At 37.1% G+C, this 16416-nt stretch overlaps 1 protein-coding gene across 4 annotated transcripts in view; it reads right to left on the bottom strand.

Moving 5' to 3' along the window:
* Positions 1-16416, bottom strand: part of RALGPS1 (Ral GEF with PH domain and SH3 binding motif 1) — a 75123-nt gene that overhangs the window by 13363 nt on the left and 45344 nt on the right. For all 4 annotated transcript variants that reach the window (XM_005491896.4, XM_026796378.2, XM_074556558.1 and 1 more), the window contains 2 exons: positions 14863-14956; positions 6955-7022 (listed from right to left, as the gene is read on the bottom strand). In XM_005491896.4, the coding sequence (XP_005491953.1) occupies positions 6955-7022; positions 14863-14956 (162 nt within the window). The remainder of the gene's footprint in view (positions 1-6954; positions 7023-14862; positions 14957-16416) is intronic.

Here is a 16416-nt window from a genome sequence, read left to right as displayed (position 1 = left end):
TGACAACCGCACAGACCAAGGGACGGATATGGACATACCAGACTGCTGAGCAATTAGCTGGGGAAGTTATGCCTGATACTGCTGATAACAAAATTCCAATACTTAAATTCATTTGGGATTGAGTTATTTTGCCCCTTTTTTCCAATAAGTGAAGTCATCTGCTACTGCTAACTCTTGTCTTTACTTTTCTGGCTCCAGTCCTAGTGCATACTGTTACCATGATTGCTACTCTGTTATTTTGCCTTTCATGGAGACAAAGCACTCTTAGCAGGATTTTCCAGTCAGCTGGCATGAACAAGGGTTAGTTTGGTTTTCATTATTTCTCAGCATCATTTTCAAGATTATGCTGACATGCACAGGAATGATGTATAAAAATATTAAAATGTTATTAAAAATGTGTTTGCATTAGGGAACGTGAGACAACTTCATCAGAGCAAGTCAAATGCTGTTCAGAGATCTGTGGCAAGAACATTTGGAAAAGTTTACACATATCCCAAAGGATCTCACTGTTTTTTCCTTTGCATAATTTTTCCATGAATAATCCTTCAAATGTTATAAATGAATGTTACTTTTGCAATCCTTCAGTAAAACATGTGAACATTTACAGTCTCCAGAGCTTTTAAAAAAAGCAGTAGGGTAAGGGAGTTACAGTTCACAATTTTTCTCCACCAAAAAGCTATCAATAAACAAGTACTAGATATGCAAACTAAAATCTGAAAATGAGTTGTATATTATATGATGAAGAATTGAGTGATTTTTCAGGAAAGTGGAACAGTCTCAACTATTCACTATTTTTTGCTGAGCAGTTCAGAAGTAAAACTTACTAGCTCTGTTTCTAAAAAATAAAGACATTCCAATCTACAGAATCTCTAGTTAAATATTCACTGTAAATTTTTACTGCTCTGTTTCCATTTTAATCAGTATGTGATAATTAAAACTTGCAAAGAGAAATACCTACTCACAAAATACACAATCAATAACTTTAGATTAATTTTCTGCACAGAATCAAGAATGACAGGAAAAAAAATACACCTAGAATGATGGCTATTGTAAAAGAGCAGTTTTAATTTTCAGAGTATTGCTTTACAATTCAACAAAAGACTACTAATGCATAAAACATGTAATGTTGTTATGGCTGCTTCTCAGACAAGAACAAACTAAAAACAAGAATCTGAGTTCTTGACTGAACTTCCCCTAGCTCCTCCAAGCTCCCCAAAAGCTGTCACACACACACACACTCACACACACACGTACTTCTGACTGCACAGGAAGAACACTTGAGTATATTTCCTTCAAATGCTTCCTGTATAGAAGTGGTATTTTTAATTTTAAGTGACACTTTTATGGAATCACTAATTGTCAGCATTTGTGTTACATATTCTGTACCAGTGGAATGTGCAAACCCCGGACTTACACTTCAGCAAAAACACTGAAGTTTGAGCAGTTGGATCTACAAGGCAGTATATGGGCTTGGGTGACATCAAGATTGGCAATGAAGACATAGCCATTGTGAGAGCATAGCTGCAGGGAAACTAAAGTTTGGGTTCAACCAAATACATTAACAGATCAATCAAAAAAAAAAAAAAAAAACAAAACAAAACAACCCCAACTTTTTACAGAAACTATTTCAGGTGACTGCTGTGAATAAAGAGTCAAAACCAAAAGACCAAAACCAACTAAACCTCCAAAAAACAAGGCAGAAAAGCCCTTTGTCCTCTGGCTGGTCTATATTTGTAACATTCCTCAGGATAATAGCTTGGTAGTTAAAATAAGCATCAATGAACTAGGACATTAGACTGGTTTGGTAAGGAGGCACAGAAAGTAATAGAAAGTGAGGAAGTTAAAAACTGAGCCCAATCATTGCCTCCATGGAAAATTCATATTTGTTTTGACAGAATGTTCTTCTACAATTTTTGTGAAGCTTTGGTATGTTAAGAAAAAACCCACAGTACACAAATTCCAGCTGGATTTAGTAGTTGATAACATGTGAATCCACTGATTTGTCTGGTATTGATTTGTTTCAAAAATACTCCAGTGAGTTGCAAAAGTTTCTCATGAAAGTATCACAGAGGAAGAGAATGTAAACCAAAGAGTAAAGTTTTCTACACAGTCCGTAAATTTATGTGAAGAAAACTTAGTTCTTCTATTTCTACCCTAAGTTCTGTGTAAGAAAAGCAGACATGGTGCACATGAAGCAAATGACCAAGAACTTGCACAAGGATTAGACAATCCTCATTTCCACAGAATGACTGGCTGCTAAAGCACTTAACACAAACTATTTATTAGTTGCCAAAGCAACCAGTAAAACAAATGGCAAAACTAAATGTCAAACTCAGTGTTTACATGGAAAATGATGGTGTGGGGGTTTTTCATTATGAAATGCTGTAACTGCTGTAGAGATATCACTAATGTAGTATAGTTAGTTCAGAGGGTTACAAATGTGCAAACATCCCCAGTCTGTCTTCCTTTTGTTTCTAGATTTTCAACTCCTATATATCACATACTCTACATCCAATAATTGGCCTCTTCTAATTAATTAAAATATATACTCTAAAAGTTTGTTATGAGCTAGCTCTCAAAGCTAAATGAACTTGGCAATATGGGCTGAATTTTACCCGAGTAACAAAGAAGAGATTATACCTGTTTCAGTTTAATTATTCCACATTCTTTGTATGATGGTAACAGAAAACCTCTGGTCTAATTATTTTCCCCTCAAGAATTACACCAAGACCTACTTGGGGGGAAAAAACAAAAAGGAAAAAAAAAAGGGGGGGTAAGGGTCCCTCCCTGACTACTGCATAACAAATGATAATAAATGCCCCAAAATAAGGGCTACCCACAGCAGAGGCCTGGCTGTTGCTAAAATTGAATGCCAGGTGTTAATTTTAATGAAGGGGTTCATTAAAAATCACAGAATTGTTATGACCAGTCTTTGAGTCACTTAGTATTAGATGAAATTTTCTAGATATGGTAATTATTTTACCATTATTTGAACTTTTTATATTGTTTTTCAAGATAGAGTAAATATGCTCTATTTCAGAGAATGAGTGAACCACTTTGTATGTTCTGCTTAGCACTGCACCCTGAACTTTTCCAAATAACATGATGAAAAAGAGTATGCATAACAGAACATTTCTCTACTGAGCTACACTTGGTGTGCAAATTCTGAGGAATTTCAGTTGCTTAGAAGGCTTACATTTACCATATATTGCATTAAATCTTTTCCTTTGTTCTGGGAAATTCTATTGATTTATACCTTCCAAAACAACCGAACAGCCATACCATAAATGACAAGCACCTTTCAGCTAACACTGCAGGAACAGAGATGTCTTTTACAGCTAATTCAACTAGAAACTGTGAACAGTTAGCATACTATAAGCTCTCCAGCTACATTCTCTCTCTCTCTCTCAAACCACAGCAAGGCAGAATGAACAGACTTAAGCTGCTGCCAAGGAAGTTGTGTGAATCACATGGTTCCCGAAAGCATTCAACTTAACTGCTTAAAGCTCTTTCTTAAATGATACTTGTGAGGGACAAGAATCTGCAGCATTATGGAAGACATTAAATCTTCCGTTGAAAGCACTATTCACAATTATATATGCATTTTATAATTAAATGTGGCCCTTTTAGCCACTAACATACAAAACATAGCTTGTTGTGAGACAGTCACTTTAATCAGATGCCTGCCTCCTGTTTGAATTTACTGGAAAACTAGTTGGCAAAAGAAGTGGAAAATGGACACATGGTTTTCTCCAGCACTTTGTAAATAGGAATGCTGCAGGACTTAACTGAAAAAAAGAAACCCACAATGTCTCTGGCTACAGTAAACTGTTAATATTTTTTTGAAAGAGAGAAAACTGGGTGGAAGATAAATTTGGAGTGCTGGCAAGTAAAATCAATTTCCATCATCAACACATGCAATTATACTTTAGAACACAAAGATGACACTATTCCCTGCACTTAATCCGATCATAGGCTTTGGACTTATTACCAATGATATTGAACTTTTTTTCTGTCTCTGGAAACACATGCTGATCTCTAAGGAGGCAGCATGTCACAGGCAAAACTCAACTAGCCTATTGCTATTAGTAATGTATTAACCTTTGTACTATCGAGGCAGCTGAACTGATTACTGGCCTTATGGGCTAAGAACCTTCAACTTTAAACCACTATTATCAAACTCCCATGCCTTAAACCATTAACTGGAACATTAAACTACTGCCCAAAGTATTTTGAGATCATCTATTATCATTGTAGCCTGCCACCTGCAAAGGACTTACTTATGGCATACAATGTCCAAAGTGAAATTAATTTCAAGGTATAATTTGAATCCAAATAAAATTGACAGCAATACCTGTAAATGTGCTATTTTTAATTCTCCATGTTCAAATATTGCATTACTAATATTTGAGTATTTTTGTTCAGAATTACTCAAAACGAACATATGGCAATACTCCTATTTAATAATGTTGTGAAATAAACAATAAATTAATGCCTTCATGGTTAGTTAGATTTCAATTTTAATTCATGCTAACTTACTTAATAAACCTTCTCCTTTCAGTAAAATATATTTTCAGTAAAATGTACTCGATTCCATTTAGTAGCATTTCTCCAGTCACACAGGTGCAGCTCACTGAAAAATTCCTGTGGGTATTACAAAATGCCGATGGCATTCATTGTCTAACTGGCAGTAAGTGAGAACTCTCTAGCTGAGCAAGAAATAAATACAGTAGTCCACAAAAGGGTCAAGCTTTCGAAGGAAATACTAACAGAAGAATGGAGCAATAGGAATGACTCAGCACTTGGTTTCTAGTCATCACATTAATTCTCACTCTGAGTAAAACAACCTTAGAAGCACTTAAGGGCACTGCAGATTCAGAAGGGAGAATTCACCCTCTCCTAATACTACCAGATACTATAGGATCCCATATTCAATGAAGTAGGTACTGCTGAACATTGTCCCAATCAATTTTTGTGGACTCCAGCTGAGCTCACTGCAGTATCATGCAGTATTCCTTACCTAGATCAGACAAGTTCAAAATTCTTGTTTCCAACTTTGGAACTGTATTTTTAATTGCCTTCCATTAGAGTTCTAATAAGGTCTCAGCCCTTGATTAAGACTTACAGAGTACTGGTGATGATCACATGCCATGCTGCTAGGACTGAAATTATATTCCATAATCATACAAATGAAGTGTTAACATCAAAGTTCAAGAGTTGAGCATGCAGACGTGAGTACTACAAAGCAAAAGTCAGAGAACAAAAAGAGTTTATTTGTCTGCTTTATAAATGTAAGAAAGATGTAATCAAATGAGAGGCAATGACTTTGTTTCAAGTCTCTAGTATGAAAAATCAAATCCTCACAAAAGCAAAAGAAAATGTGCCATGATGTGGTGGGTTGACTTTCATGGGCTGTCAGTACTGCCCAGCCTTCACAGGACAAGGTGAAAAAAATAAGATACGAAACCTTTGTAGGCTGAGATAAAGGCAAATTAATTTTTAAAAGCACTGTGTGCAGAAGAAAAAGAAATCACAAGAAAAATTTATCATCTACTTCCCATCAGAGGGCAATAAGAAGCCACAGCCTAACCCAAGCATTGTAGCACGTGCTTAGGAAGATAAACACCTTAATAATAAATACCTCACTCCCCCTTTCTCTTAGCTTTTATTGATGAGTGTGTCATATGGTATAGAATATCTCTTTTGGCAGCTTTAATCAGCTGTCCTGGCTATACCCTCCCAACTTCTTGCCCATTCCCAGCCCACTGGCCTTTTTGGCAGGGCGTTGGGTTTGGAGAGATAGCCTTGATGCAGTGGGCACTGCTTAGCAGAAGCCTGGTAACTTATCAACACCTTTCCAGACACAGATACCGAGAACAACACTGTGATGGCTCCTGTGGGGAAGTTAACTTCCAAATGCATTTCTGTATGAAGAAAGTGTTCATTACGAACTACTTTTGAACTCATCTAATAAAAACCCAAAATATCCTGTGAACTATTCCTTTATGCAGCAATTAATAATACTGAGCATTAAGCAGGGAAAGGAAAAGCACCTTCTTAAAGAAACTGAAGACCAGGCCAAATGTTTATCTAACTCTGGGAATAGCAATCACAATACTAGGACCAACAAGAGGTTCCCTATAAACAAGTGGTCATTTGACAGCAGCCAACATGAAGAGCTGGGAGGCAGAGGAAAAACACGTGGGCCTTTTCCTTATTTTATATTTAGCGTCTTCCTTTTTCTTTCTCTCATTTACTTTGCCTTTCATTGGTGAGAAGAAAAGACATTTTGAATGCCAATTAAATAAATGCATGTCAGCTGTGGTCTGGACTCCTTGGGGTTTTTACATTCACAGAGGTTTTTTTACATAATGAAACAGAAAATTGGCTATTCAGGTTCAAGAGATTAAAACAGAACAGCTTTTGAGTTAATAGCTCATATAGCAGGAAGTACATTTCACATAGCCTGATGTTAGTTTAGTCTGGTCATAGCAATAAACAGCAGATTAGCTTTTGTCAACTTATGGATAGTACTCCAGTTTTCCAGATATTTCTAGAAGCTATTGTTGCTACAAATCTTTTATCCTCCTGCTGTCCACAGTGAAATTGTCTCAAATGTATGTGATCACACAGAAACCTGAGGAAAGAATTTCCTGTGTTATTCACTGCACTGTTTTTTTTTTTTTCATTGCAAGAGGGCTCTTTTTTCTTCACTTATTAAATAATGATGAAAACACAAGCATTTGTAAAAAAATCCCATATTCTGACACCTGTTCCAACACTAGCAAACACTCTGTGACATCCCTTAAACTGGAACTGCTTTCATACAAGTCAGCAATCTTTCTTGTTGACTCATGCTACTGATGAACCTTTGGGTTTTCCTATATACTTCAGTAGAAGATTTCTGTAATTAAAATTATTTCCTTACTCAAATTTTCAAATGATGTTTTATACCTGCAAGATCTTCTTTGGAGGAAACCAGTCGAGGAGAGCTGTTACCTGGCTCAATTCTTAAAGATAATCTGGAAAAACAAGTTTTTAGAGAAATTAACAAAAAAAAAATTCTCAATAAAAGTTGAAAGAAATTGAAGACGTAATTATTTCGGCAGTGCTAACTAGCATTTTACTGTCTTGGAAGTGTAGTTATTTATTCTGTGATGTAACAAAACAATTTTTTTTTAAAGTAAATCACTACGTGTAAGAACAAGAAAGAAACTCTGAGGAAAGTCTATGAAAGCAGAAGGAGAAATCATTATTTAATCCTCCCTCTCAGTTCAAAAACATAAGTTCATCCAGTCTTTTGCCTTGGGAAAAAAACCTCAAAAAGTTAGTAATTTGTATACAAACCTAACATTTTATTCCCTCTAAACATGAAAGCAAATTTCCTGTTACCATGTCAAAATGTGCACACAGAAATATCTATTTTGTTACTGTGAATTACAGAAAAGAAGCTTAATAGAGCAAAGTGACCAACACCTTATAGTAAAAGAAAGTGATTAGAAGAAAGTATTATATGCCACGCTGCCTCACTCCATGTGTTTTATTATGTACTCACTCTTGTGCTCTCAGCATTCCAACAAATCTCAATCTCCCAATGCACATCACTTCTGCCATTTCTCAAGTTTAGGCAGTCTTAACTAGATATTCATGGGTCCTTTGCTCTGTACCAGTCTGACAAAAAGGTATGAAGGACTACAATGTTAAGTAAACTTTAATGGACTAGGCATAAATCCAAAGAAAATAACTGCTGTCATTGCCCAGCAGTGAACACACACGAAAGCTGGAAAGCTTCAGCACCTTGCTGTGCACCCCAAGGAAAGGCTTTCTGACTTCATTAAAAACATGCAAAGTGGTGGAGGGAGAAACCTATGGCAGCATTTCAAAATATCATGTATGGCTCAGCCATCACTTTCCTTACTACTCTTTATTGGGAATACCTTTCAGTTCCTTCTCTACAATATTCCAACATTGTCAACTATGTTTTAGCGTGAAGTCAGGTAACAAAGCTACAGTCCTTTTCATGTTTTTGAATTTTTATTCTTCTGACAGTACTAGATTCTTTTAACTACCCAAAGTAATTTATTTCAAGTAGGTAATGAATCATTCCTTTCCAGACTACTTTTCTTTCTGTCCACTTGATTTCTGTGACCAGGAATCAGTAAACATAACTCTCCTAGAAAGTTACAATAATACAAGTCAGTGCAAGATTCAAATGTTGATCACATGGGAATTTCTTTCAGTATGGAAAAAAGACAAAAGAACTTAATGAAGTCCTTAATGAAGACTTAAGGCAAGTGCATTCTTACACCTTCTTTAGTGACAAAAGTGAGATCAACTTCCATGCAACTACTTGCACTACATTATTTCTCTCTCTTTCTGCCTAAAATTATTCTTGTGAGGAAGAAAAGAGGAACATAACAGCAGGAAGAAAAACCTGACGCCTTTATGTTTTTAACAAGGTTTTAGGAAGAGCTATGCTATGATTACACCATTTAGAAAGCATGTGTGTTTTGTGCTGCACTTCTGTGTTGGAATTCACCAACAGAGCAACAAATGAGTCTCCAGTGCTATCAAATAAGATTACATCACTCTCCGCTGGTCATCTCCCCAGAATATGGGAAGCTAGATAATGTTGGTTATCTGTTTGGTTATGTTAAACTGCACTCTGAATCAGCTCTAAGTCTCTGACAGTTTGGACATTAACTTCCATGATGCCAGAATTCTGCAATGTTTCCAGAAAAACTAGAATGCAATTTATCTGTTTTCAACTTATGAAAATACAGATGTATTAAAAGAAGAACAAATAAATGCAAGCCTAAATGTATTTTGGTAAATATAAAATACTCATGCTGACATGTTATATTTAAAATAAACTGTTGAGAAAAGGGAATATACTCTGACAACGAGATGTCATTCCTGAGTCACCTTCTCCTCTATTCCCCCTCTCCTCCACAAGGCTGGAAGCAATCAAAAACATTCTTTATTTCCAAGAAGAGATACTGACAGTCAGTACAGTTTCAATCAGTCCTGGCTTGTTTGCCACCACCTAAATTCAATTTTGCAATTCCTCTGACACTCCATTTTCCATGGAGCAGCACAAGTTCCACACATGCACACACATGCTCAGCGTATCCCAAAGAGGACCCTGGAGCCAGAATCTGGTGTGGCCCCTGAGAGGCTTAGTGTGATACTTGCAATAGATCAGTGCATACTTTGAGACCTGATGTGCTTACCGCCAACATGCATCATCCATATCCACAAACACCTAACGACACTCTCACAGCTGACTGTTCAATGTCAATCACTAGCATTACTTTAAATAAAAAACTACCTTGGTTCCAGCGTGCCTAATAAACCACTCATAAGGCATAAAGACACTCTGTTTTGTGTTGGCCCCTGTGTAACATCAGAAATTCATCTCAGAAGTCACTATTCTGTGATATTCATCCAATATCACAGGAGTATTAGGATTTTTTTTGTTTGTTTCAGGAATCCTTTTCAAAAAACAAATCTTTGTTTTACCATGGTAAGGAAGCCTAGTTTTAGTGCATGGTCTAAATGCTGACATACAAAATTTCAACATTCCAAAATTATACTGCAAGAGTTCAGCTAAGAGACACATCAGGATAAATCCTAGATATCAGCCTTAGAAACTGCCCACAAAAACCTAAACTTCAAAACTGAGGAGTTAGTATTAATAATCTTAGGTCAAACAAAAATTGAAAGTAAAATCTCTAGGAAAAAAAAACAGCATAGAGATTTGCTGAATTAACAAATACCAATCTACCAATCTACCATTGGAAATTAAGACAAAGCTTCTACAGGAACAGGTGCAGAAGAGTATGTGAAGGCTTTGTTCTTGGATTGTAGAAAGATGACTGAACAATTTTTGGTTTTTTTAAGCCTGATACTCAAAATATTTTCTGGAACATGTTAGGGCAGGTATGCTCTGGAAAGTAAGATGGATGGACCTCTATTTCAACCTAGTTTTAAATAACCCTCTGCTACTGGGCCATACAGCTCATTTTAGAGTAACCTTCCTAGCAAGCAGGAAAAGAGGAAACTAACATAATGCAGAAAATGAAATAGAGAGTCAGTCTTGAACATAGTTCATACTCTCCAGTACAGGACGGAACTATTGCTAGGACAGTACAGCCACTGTTACTCAATTTTTCTTGTATCAAGCAAGTAAATTAAGACAAAGAATAGTCTTTCACAGAAGTTTAGCTGCTCCATGAGGAGGCTGAACAAAACTTAATAATCTTTGTTGAAACAAGGATGATATTAGTTGCATCAAAGCACTCCAGTCCTCAAAGCTGTCCCTTAAGGCACTTCTGACCATTATTTGCATACCAAACAAGACGGGTCTGGCATATCTGGAACATTCTGGGCTGCCTGCCTAGCATTTAAACAGTAGGTCCTATGACAGTAGGTCAAGCAACAGTAGGTTCCTGGGACCTTCTGCTGGAAGGATACTGTCCCCCAGTATCCCCCAATATTCTCCTGCTGCTGGAGAGGCTGCAGCCCAAGGCTTGGACAGGTGCACTCTTCACTGGGATGTGAAGTTGGATGACTTGGACCCAGAGAGTGGTAGGGAATGGTGCCACATCCAGTTGGGGCCAGTCCCTAATGGCGGTTCCCCACGGCTCAGTCTTGCGCACAGTCCTATTTAATATCATTGTTGATGATCTGGACAAGAAGATCAAGTGCACTCTTGGTAAGATCAGTAAGCTGGGTGAGAGTGTTGATGTGCTGGAGGGTAGGAATGCTCTGCAGAAGGATCTGGACAGGCTGGATTCATGGGCTGAGATCAGTGATGTGAGGTTCAACAAGACAAAGTCCTGGTTCCTGCAATTCAGTTACAACAACCCCATGCATTGCTACAGGATGGGAAAGAGTGGCTGGAGAGTGGTCCAGGAGAAAGGGACCTAGGGGTGCTGGTCAACAGCAGCTGAGCATAAGCTCGCGTATGCCCAGGTGGGCAAGAAGGCCAGTGGCATCCTGGCCTGTATCAAAGGTACTGCGGCCAGCAGGACCAGGGAAGTGATTCTCCCTCTGTACTGGTGAGGCCAAAACTTGAATCCTGGATTCAGTTCTGGGAGCCTTACCACAGGAAAGACATTGATGTACTGGAGCATGACCACAGAAGGGCAACAAAGCTGTAAAAGGACCCAAAAGATTCTGCAGACTCTGCAATTCTCTGACTGGAGGGTATAGCCAGCTGGGGAGCAACCAGCAACAGGCCTAGGGGGAACAATCACAACCTGTGCCAGGGGAGGTTCAGGTTGGACATCAGGGAGAATTTTGTCACACAGAGGGTTGTCAGGCATTGGGAAAGGGCTGACCAGGGAGGTAGTGAAATCATCATCCCTGGAGCTGTTCAAGAAACAATCGGATGTGGCACTCAGTTTACCTAGTCTAGTTGACAAGGTGGTGATCGGTCAAAGGTTGAACTTGATGATCTTGGAGGTCTTTTCCAACCTTAGTGATTCCATGCTTCTATGATTCTATTTTTGTGTCCTGTGGAAGAGGCAGTCAAGCCACAATTACAGCTACTGAACCATATGGCCACCGGATCACTATGAATCTCAGACTAACAATGAAGGTTTTTTTCCACCCCGCCTTTCACCACAACTCTTGGTGGAAAAGATCCAGGGAATACAGCTGCCTGGGAGGCTTATTGAAGACGAACTGCAACCAAGGTTCACTGCTGCAAGTACTAATTTAAGTACTACTACTCCCTTGAAGTACTAAGCATCTGCCATTTAATACCTGCTCCCATAGGACTGGAACTAACACGATACAGCTAGGACTTCTATAGCACCAGCACTGCTAGGAGTCAGTATAGCCTTTTAACTGCCAATCAATTTCTCTTGAATGTTTTCCCACAGCATCTTGCCTTATCTGAACCTAAATTTGAACTGATTTTTCTGTAAGTCATCTTATTACTCTATTGGCTAATATGCTCTGAAGAACCAAGTTATAGGCATAGGTAGCAGCCTGATGGTCCTGTCCTGTCCCGACAGATAATACTGAAACACAAATAACATTCTTCAAACTGGTTTCACTCAAGAAACAACTGTGAGAATACAAGGCCTGACCTAACAATGCCAAAAGGTCAGAAAAAAAAATTTATAGGAATGGCTGCAAGGTATGTCTGGTTAGGAGAGGATAAGGCATTGCGCCACAATGCTACATACTGCTAAAACTGAGCAGCTTCTGCAGAAAACAGTATATGGGCTGACCAAGAAAGATCTGTTATTTTTAGGATATGACATCATTGTCAGGGGTTTTCGGGAGCATTCCTACTTGCTGACAAGCACAAACCTAAAGGAAGCAATTGGACTGGCACAAAAAAATTGTAGCGAAAAGCTTTGTTTATATAAAGTGGCTGCCATATTTTCCTTGCCAGTGTAATTGAGGTTTTCATTTGGCAAAACACATGTTGAGATTCTGCCAATATGTTTTAGGACAACTGTCTAAGTGTCTCTTCCTGACAGCCTGGTACTGAGATAGTTCTGTTCTTCATGCCAAAGGTGACACACATTTCTCTGCATTAGAGCCCTAATGCTGTCCCTGGCTCAAAAAGAGCAGTCACTGCAAAGAAAAAACAGAAGAGATTCTTACCCACTCTAAAAGCTTAGTACTCTCTGCATTTTTAAAGCTTACATTTTCTTCTGGCATGGGACCAGAAAATGCTATGAAACTAAAGGGAAACTGACTGAGAGGAAAATGTGAAATCAAATACTTAAAACAAAATCCAAAAACTTCTTACCTAGTGTAAAATGGAAGAGGAATGAGAGTTTTCTTTAAGGGTAGAAGTGATGTGCTTTGATGAATTAATTAAATTAATTTTATTAATTAGTTATATTTAATTAGTTATATTAATTAATTAGTTTTATTCTGATGAAACAAACATGGTAGAGAAAGATCAAAGTTCTCCAATGTATATAAGCTGTAGCAACTTTCCTGTGGTAAGAATCAAATCTTTCCCTCTTTTTAATACCTTTTGTGACTTTACTCCAGTTTTTCCTTGCCACAGTGAAGCCTGGAAAGAAAACCGCTAAACTTGATTGTATTAATCTCACAAATAACTAAATTTTAAAAATTAAGGATTACATGATCTTTAAGATATATCAAATGCCTTCAAGCATTATTAGCAAACTTGCTACTAAATTTACATTAATATTCAAATTTAAAATAGAATTACTTCTAGTTTTTACAAATATTATATTATGGTGTCATATGTTTATGGAAAACACTTGTTTAATTCATTCTTTCGGAAATAGTACAGTTCATGAAAGATGTTGCATACATGGGGTTAACACTGATGCATCATCAGGAAACTCCATCTAAAAATCAAATTTAACAATATGAACAGTTTCTTTAATCCAATCCAGGGGTTGTAAAGCCTCTACTAACTACAGTTCTTCACCTTTGCCAATGACTGCTTAGTTTAATTTTTCTCTGTCTTCACAACTTGAATGAAGCACAGAAGCGTGTGCAACATTAGTAAAGAAAGACCATTTGTTAAATTTCAACACTGAGGTTTAAATCTCAGACTACCCTTAATAAAAGTCTTGGACCTCTTGACCTTTTCAAAGACTCTGCGCACTGCTCATGGTCAGTGTGCATCTCTTGCACAATGTGTCTGTGAGTGAAACATATACAATGTCATGGGACTGAGTAAAGGAATTTACACATTCCTTTGCACCATCATTTACTTAGACCCTCATGGATGGCCAGAACTGCATACAATGCTCCATGTAAGCTCTCACCAGCTTCTTCTGAAGCAGTATAAACAACTCTATTTTTTCATAGAAACACTATATTTGATAGGCAGTAGGGATGAATTAGTCAAGTGCTGTATCTCACTTGTGACAGCTATCTACTGATCAACACCTATAAACTAGTGTTAGAATAATTATATAACATTCCAGGGTTTGTGGCACTATTATTTTAGCCATCAGATTGTTTCTTTGTGGTATCCAAACCACATTCTATTTCAATGAACCCTTCCATCACTGTCTTATTAGCATATGGTCTAAGTACACATAAATTCTGAGACAAAATTCTTAACTGAAGTATTTAACAAAACTGGTAACAAGACCGGTTTTAAGGAAGTTCATTACCACCCTGCTCTCTAAAACATATGCTAAAATATTTTATACTACCATTGTATGACTGAACATATGTTTGCTTTGAATACTTCAAATTCTGCTTAAATAGTTACTCTATTTGTCAACAGCTAATTGTATAGCATTGCATCTAGCTTGGTTGAGCTATTTAAAACCTCAGTTCCTTAGTCTATGACAACTTTCTAGTTCTCTCAGAATTACTGGCCAGGGATTATCACTTTTAACTAGAGCATGTTCACATATTGACCAATGACCTCTCTGGCACCTGCTTCAAACCTCTGTGTGGGTTAACTCTTCTCTGGGTCCTTTGTAAACATTGTTTTAATATGCTTAAACCCCCAAAACTTAGTATTAACTTACTAAAAACAATAACTTGACATTGGTAGATGTCCTCAATGTATTATTCATAATACTATAGAGTCAATGCTGGACATCTTGGAGATAACTTTAGTATTACTGAACAAAATTCCCAGAACACAATCATCAATTAATAGAATAAAGACTAGATTTTCATCTACTCTAAACTGTTACTTTGCACTTTTACATTTCACTTTGTAAATTTGCTTATAGTCATAAAGAAAGACAGTAACTCTGGATTTTACTTAGCAGAAACACCTTAAAACATCTTCAGCCAAGGGCTTTTTGCTCAGTTCTTAATAAAACTAATGACTAAGTAATCTGTCTGTTACATTTCTCAATGCCTGAAGAAAAGAACAGTACTTACTTGTAATTGTCATCTTCTACAAACTTCTGAAGTTCCTCAATGTAACGGACAGACTTCAAATACTTTTGCACATGGGGAAGTGTTGTGAGATAATCTGTGGGATGTTCAAACAAACAAAAACCATTAACATTTCTGTCATTCATAATTATAATTTTTTCAGGTGATTTCTTTTTCTTGATCTTATGATACCTTCATGGAAACAGAATTTGAACATCCCTAAAAAGTAAATTGGGCAGAACTAATACTTTGACCCTAAAAAGGTGTTTAAGACTTGACTGAGCAAAAGTGATGCTCTCAGTTGTTAAAGAAAATACAGATGCATTTCATCATCATGAAAGCTGGTGGATTTCATTAGATGCTATCTCACTGGTGGAAAAAAATTTTCTGCTGCAAAACTGCTTGAATTTTTTGTTCATTGTTCTAGGGAAAATCAAAGCCTTCAGCCATAGGTATTAGTAGTTCCCATATGTTCATGAACTGAGGAGAATGAAAGACACTAAGTTCAGAATGACAGAAAAACCTCTTGACACATGGTGCATGGACAGGAACATGCCTTGTAGTACATAACTAAAGTTTTGCGGTCTTGTAAAGGTAACTGTTTTAAAGGCATCCATTATGCCAGAATATTGTTTCAAGGTCGTATTTTAATTTTCATCTTAATTTTAACAAAGGACTCAAAGGTAATGCAAAGCACTGCAGCAAGCTACCAAAATTGTAAAACGGAAAGGGTCAATGAAATAAGGAGGTTTCTTTGTCATCCAAAATTTTCAGAGACAATATGAAACTCACAATAAGAAAATGGTACCTGAATGATCTAGCTGTTCAGAATCATACGTAATCATGCCTAGTTCCTACCTTTAAATACTTTGAAATACCGAAGTTGACAAAAAAGGGCTGGATACTTAAGCATACACAGTTAACATCTCACCTTGTTTTTTCACAATGTAACAATCCTTTTTCTTTAAGCTCTCCAAAACTTCAGCTTTTAAATTTTCTGAATTTTATTGTTTAGCTGCACTCAAGGCTTTTCAGCTTGTTTCAAGTTTAACCAATGAAAAGTCGTGCTAAGTCACCAAGAGTACACTGAGTATTCACTAAGACACCAAAATCAGCACATTTATTGATATACAGCTTCACTAGCAGGCTAGAACTGCAGAAATTATTTTTAGAGTAAAATTCTGTTAACAAAAAGAAACAACCCCTCCTTTTCCTGACTTCATCCAGTAGCAACACACGCACAAAAGCTTAGCACATTGAACAACCAAGTGTAGACTGAAATATTTGTATTTCATTTTGTAAATATATCACCAGGATGCTAACAACAAAATGATAACCAAATGAACACATTCCACACTCTAGACATCGTATCTACTGCAAAGTAAAGGGAAGATATTAAGATAATCTCTCTGATTGCCCTGGTGGAAACAGTATATAAGCCAAAGGCAATAGCTGCACTTGGAAGTATGTCATTTGTACCCCACATGTAACAGTGAACTGTACACAACCTCTGTTATAGCTCTTACAATTTTGAATACATGCTTATCTGCCCAATTT

This window comes from Zonotrichia albicollis, chromosome 21, assembly GCF_047830755.1.
Source record: "Zonotrichia albicollis isolate bZonAlb1 chromosome 21, bZonAlb1.hap1, whole genome shotgun sequence".
Classification (NCBI taxonomy): Eukaryota; Metazoa; Chordata; class Aves; order Passeriformes; family Passerellidae; genus Zonotrichia; species Zonotrichia albicollis.
Note: the sequence above shows the minus strand (reverse complement) of the source record. Positions and strands in the feature narration are given on the sequence as shown.